Consider the following 5,345-nt stretch of genomic DNA (forward strand, 5'->3'; position numbering starts at 1 on the left):
AAAGCAATATTAGATCCAATGTTGAAATGTGTGAGTTTTAACAAAGTTATTCGATATATAGCAGTTTTTTTTCAATATTAAAATATTTGATTGTATTATTAATAGAATAAAAATTATTTTAAATGGTAAATTTTTTCAAAATATTAAAAATACGGTAAAATATCACAATCAATTTATAGTAGATTACTTATACAAAAAAAGAAGAAAAAAGATTAATGATTTATTACAAATAGATATAATATTTTGCTATATTTTGTTATATTTTAAAGAAGGTTTAAGTGAAACTTAATTTTGTAGCAAGTTTGGTTTTATGAAGTAGAGGAGACTTTATGTAAACTTTTACATTTCTTTTTATGGAAATAAGCGTTAAGAATAAACAAAAAAAAGTAAAAAATATATAGAATAAGAATTACAACAGTTATTTAATTTGGTGTCTAAATTTGATTAAAATTTAAAGTAATCAAGATTTTATTTTAAGTTTTTTTATAAACACTATGCAATGTAGTATGCAGGCATAACTATGTTGATTTTGATTTTGTTGTAGACAATAAAGATTGCAATATAATTATTAGGAGGAGAAATATTAGTATTATTAGATTGAAATGTAGTAATAATAATAGATTGAATAATTTCTTAAATGTTTGACTTATTAAAAAATGGGTAATAATAATAACGATAATAATGGAAGCCAAACACGCCCTTGTATTTATGAATGAATTAACGACGTAACTACCGCTTTATTACGCTCTCCAGCAACGACAAACGGAAGGTATTTAACAGCGGCACGCCCAGGGCAATTTCGTCATTTCAGTACACTTGCCGTATTTATTATTCGTACACGAGCGTGAAGAAACTTGTTTTATCGTTAATTGGGAAAAGAGAGGAAAATTATATATAAAAAAAAAGTAAAAAAAAAAAAAAAGGAATTTATCGAATTGGAATAATAGTGGATTTTTCACATTGATTCTTCACAATCTATCCGCGATTCCCTTCTCGCCTTAGTTCCTTATAAAATTTCTAAATTGGTTTCTCTCATCAATTTCAGAACTCAGATCATCTTTGTTATTCCCCGAAGATCACATCATTAATTTTTGTTTTTGTTTTTTTTTTTTTTTTTGCGCTTTTTTAAAAGGAAGTTTTCGGCGATTTAGTAGGGTTTTTATTTTATTTTATTTTGTTTTGTTATTAGTTTTATAATCTTTCTCTGAATTTTCCCGGGAGATTTGAGGACGTTCTTCAGCTTGATTGGTTGGATTTGAAAAGCATTTGAAGGGTTTTCCTTTTTTTTTTTTTTTTTTTTTAATATCTACTTCCGATGCCAGATAATCTGCAAGTTCAGAGGAATGATGTTCCTAACCAATCCCCTGGTAACACTGAAGCTTCAACGATTTCTATTTTTTAATGCATTTGTGTGGGATTATGAGGATCTGATGATCCTTGTTTCTTTGTAATAATCATCTAATAACTCACGATTTTTCATGATCGAGGTTTTTTAATTTTATTTCTAATTCCAACTGTTCTTTTTAGTGTTCAAGTGTGTAAAAAATTCCGTGAAATTACCCATTTTATTGTTCTTTTTATGTTTATGTTTTCGTTGTAAGATGATTCTGGGTTAATGTATTCGAGCAATCACTGTTATTTTGGTTTTGAAGAACTTCAATCGCGTTTCGATGTGTTTGAAGCATTGAGGGATTTTTTTTAATTTCATTCTTGTTTGGCAATATTGATTTTGCTACTTGTAGTTCTTTAGTGTTTGGAGCATCTAAAAATCGAGGAAGTTCGTTTCTGGTGCTGTGTGGATCATTTTGTTGTTCATCACATTTTGATCTATTGATTTTTGATTATCGCCTTCTGGAATCAGATATCTCAGAGGCGCTTTGGCGGTTGGAAATCAGTGATAATCAAGATGGAGGTGATGCGGCCGAATCAAGCCCTTACCCCGATCGACCTGGCGAACCAGATTGCTTATATTATATGAGGACTGGGTCTTGTAGCTATGGAAGTAATTGTCGATTCAATCATCCTGTTTACGTTGGTCAGGTATAAGATCTTTTTTATTATGGAAGAAAATTGGAATCTCTTGATTGAAGACGATTCCTATTATCATCTTAATTCTTATGCTTTACCTGGTGGCTATGATCTTCTGTTTACTGATGATTGCGTAAACTACTTCTTTTGATATTTGTTCATCTATAGGGTGCTCTGTATAATGGGGAACTTCCAGAAAGAATTGGGCAACCCGACTGTGAGGTATTATTGTTGAGATTGAGTTTCTTAGATGTTGACAGAGTTCTGTGAATTGTACCTACTTGATAATCTTTTATGAAACTTTTTGAACAACTTGGATGAAGTCTTTATTCTAGATTTGAAATCTATCTAGCAGTGAAATGAGATAGCCCCACTATGGGAGACTCATCTCAGCTCTAGTTGGTGACGTTTTTTGATGCCTTGAATTAATAGCTTTCAACGCATTTGCAGTATTTTCTGAAGACAGGGACCTGTAAATATGGAGGGTCATGTAAGTATCATCATCCAAGAGATAGGCGTGGAGCTGGGCCTGTTACATTTAATATTTTAGGCCTTCCCATGAGACAGGTGTGAAATCTTGGTTTATCTATATTATGCCGTGCAATCTGCTTAGTTGTGTCTTAGCTAATTGGTTACACGAGAATGCAGGCATTTGCATTTATGGTAATGATTTTGATGAACCCAATGCTTTTGTAGGAAGAAAAGTCGTGCCCTTATTATTTGCGTACTGGATCGTGTAAATTTGGAGTTTCGTGTAAGTTCAATCATCCTCAGCCATCACCAGTTGGAAATATGTTACCTCAAGCTAGACCTGGTGCTTTGGGTTCTGGAGGCACTCCATTCATGCCTTCATCTGGTGTGCCATATCCTGCTTGGTCCATGCCTAGAGTACAATATATGCCTGGTCCATGTGTACAAGGCCAACAATCTTATGTGCCTGTCTTGGTTTCTCCATCACAGGGTGCTATAGCTGCTCAAGACTGGAACACTTACGTGGTTAGTATCTGTCTGAATGAACAAGGATTCTACTGAATTTTCAAGTCCATGATTTCTGGTAAAAGATGGTATTATATCCATTATGTTTTTTTTTTCTGTCTGAAAATTACAATGTATGTAGCCTTGGGATTCTGCATTGTCCTCAATCCATTCAGGATTGCTGCTCAGGGATTATGAAGTACATTAGTGAAAGAAAGATTGGGGTGTTTCAAATATTCCAGTGTGTTGCTTGTTTCAATTTAGTTGGGACAATTGCCTTGGATGTTTGTTCATTGGCATGGTTTTGCTCTTGCTTGGTAGAAGATATTTCTCTTCCTGGTGTTTCAGTTTAGATCTGCATGTCAAGATGGGTGGGCTAAATAGTTTGATAGGGTTGGGTGGTTCATCTACAATTTTCTGTGGGGCATGAATATCTAATAGGAATGCTATTAGAATATTCTTAAGGATGTTAATTAATTAGATATGGAGTTTTGTTATGTGGCTATAAATAGAGTGAAGAGGAATGCGGAAGATAGAGAATATTTTGGTGAGTGATTTAGAGCTTGAGAGAGATATCAAGAGAGAGAGGGTTGAAGTTTCTGAAACTCTTGGTTTATTTTATAATTCCGTTTTAGCTTACCTTTTAGTACATTTGGGGTCTATCAGTATCTTGTGTGTTCTTTTTGAAACTTATGAGAAATAAAGGATAAGTGATGCTCTGTTGACGTAATTCTTGTTTCTTTTGAACTTTTTGGAAATTTATGAGCAATGTATAAAGCATGGCATTTTGACCGTAGAATACTTGAGACGAGGTTTCTAATCCGTCGGTTTCCTTTGAGTGGTTTTAGATTAGGTTGCCTAAGTATGCCTTTTGTATTCAACTGAACTGAAGTTTTCGATTCAGTGATGTTGCCTCAGTATTATTTGTGACCATTTTCGTTTTCTATCAGAGCAATGTCAATCCTATTCTTCCGAATCTTGGTTACAACAATATCAATTTGGAGGACTCATATTCTAATGGGCAGTTGGCTTTATCAACATCAACTCCAACACTACCTGATCGACCTGATCAACCAGAATGTCGTTATTTCATGAACAATGGCACATGCAAATATGGTTCTGATTGCAAGTTTCATCATCCGAAACAAAGAATTGCACAATCAGCAACGAATGCGCTCGGACTTCCTTCAAGACCCGTAAGTTCTCATTCTTAACCATGATTGAACTTTGCAAATGCACATATTCATCTTTTCCCTTTACAGTAGGAATGGAATCATGAACCATTTTAATTACAACGATTTGTGAAAAGACAGATCAACTACATACTCTAAATCTCTGCCGCTTGTTGAGTTGTTTTATGAAATCCATTTAGCTGGTAATCAGTTGAATCTTTATTCCTCATCATCCCATAATATTGTTGATTACTTGCTTGACTGCTTCATACAGGGACAAGCTATATGTTCATACTACAATATGTATGGGCTGTGCAAGTATGGGCCAAGTTGTAAATTTGACCACCCATCTCCGACATATCCTTATAATTATGGTTTCACTCTGCCTCTGCTTGATTCGTCTATTATAAAGTATCCCAGCAACAACTTCACAATGTCCTCACATGAGACGTTGCCCGGGACGGTATCTAAATCTTCTGAATGGGTTCAGAAAGCGGATCCATCGAACAACAAACGGCGAACTACGGATTCAAAAGTCATAATAGACAGCACAGGTGAAGAGGCAACCTCCGTTTCATGCTCATTACCAGGTGGTTCAGAAAGCTTACAAGATCAATGAGGTTGAAAGCTTTGGTTATTTTGTTCATTTTGACTCTTGTGTTGTTTAGTATGTTGAAGGAATTACAAAGTTTCTTTTACTTTTTATACCTCCGGTGCCCCCATTTTCACCTGTGATAAATGTGGAGTGGAGACAAGTTGCTTGGAGATTTTCGTTTACTTGAGTAAGCTGTGGGGCAAGGGAAGGCATTTTTTGTGTTGAATAAAGTGCAGGTGAAATTAAAAACAATCCTCTTTCTTCTTTTTTTGTCCGCTTACTCCGTTCTCATTTATGAGATGGGACTTGGAATTTAATTTTGCAATCTGATGAGATTTTGGTTCATAAAGTTTATAGACACAGGTTTTGTATTGCTACTTTGATAAATTTTCGTTTGGTATGCTTGGATTTTAGACAAGTTAAGATTCAAATTCTCATGTTTCCTTTTCAAAACCTTTCAAGAAGTCTTTGAAGTTTGTGTTGGATCAAAAAGTTTGGATTTTTGAAGTTTTGAATTAAGTCATTAAGTGGTGTGTATTTCTTGTGATTTGAACATGAATTTAATTGTTATTTTT

General features: G+C 34.1%; 1 protein-coding gene across 1 annotated transcript; it reads left to right on the forward strand.

Moving 5' to 3' along the window:
- Window positions 1-905: 905 nt before the first annotated feature.
- LOC101221933 (zinc finger CCCH domain-containing protein 3) lies at window positions 906-5,126 on the forward strand. Its single transcript, XM_004143148.3, has 7 exons — window positions 906-1,367; window positions 1,862-2,040; window positions 2,197-2,250; window positions 2,479-2,595; window positions 2,725-3,024; window positions 3,954-4,199; window positions 4,450-5,126. The coding sequence occupies exons 1-7, from the start codon at window positions 1,316-1,318 to the stop codon at window positions 4,792-4,794; spliced, it is 1,293 nt and encodes a 430-aa protein (XP_004143196.1). The 5' UTR covers window positions 906-1,315; the 3' UTR covers window positions 4,795-5,126.
- The last annotated feature ends 219 nt before the right edge of the window (window positions 5,127-5,345 follow it).

The sequence above is a fragment of the Cucumis sativus genome, chromosome 6, assembly GCF_000004075.3.
Source record: "Cucumis sativus cultivar 9930 chromosome 6, Cucumber_9930_V3, whole genome shotgun sequence".
Classification (NCBI taxonomy): domain Eukaryota; kingdom Viridiplantae; phylum Streptophyta; class Magnoliopsida; order Cucurbitales; family Cucurbitaceae; genus Cucumis; species Cucumis sativus.

What these genes read in the sequence shown, in the direction of transcription:
- LOC101221933 (XM_004143148.3), top strand. Translation starts at nt 1,316, where the DNA reads ATGCCAGATAATCTGCAAGTTCAGAGGAATGATGTTCCTAACCAATCC. An exon ending in TTGGGCAACCCGACTGTGAG is followed by an intron (nt 2,251 to 2,478) that starts GTATTATTGTTG and finishes ACGCATTTGCAG; the next exon opens with TATTTTCTGAAGACAGGGAC. An exon ending in TCGGACTTCCTTCAAGACCC is followed by an intron (nt 4,200 to 4,449) that starts GTAAGTTCTCAT and finishes TGCTTCATACAG; the next exon opens with GGACAAGCTATATGTTCATA.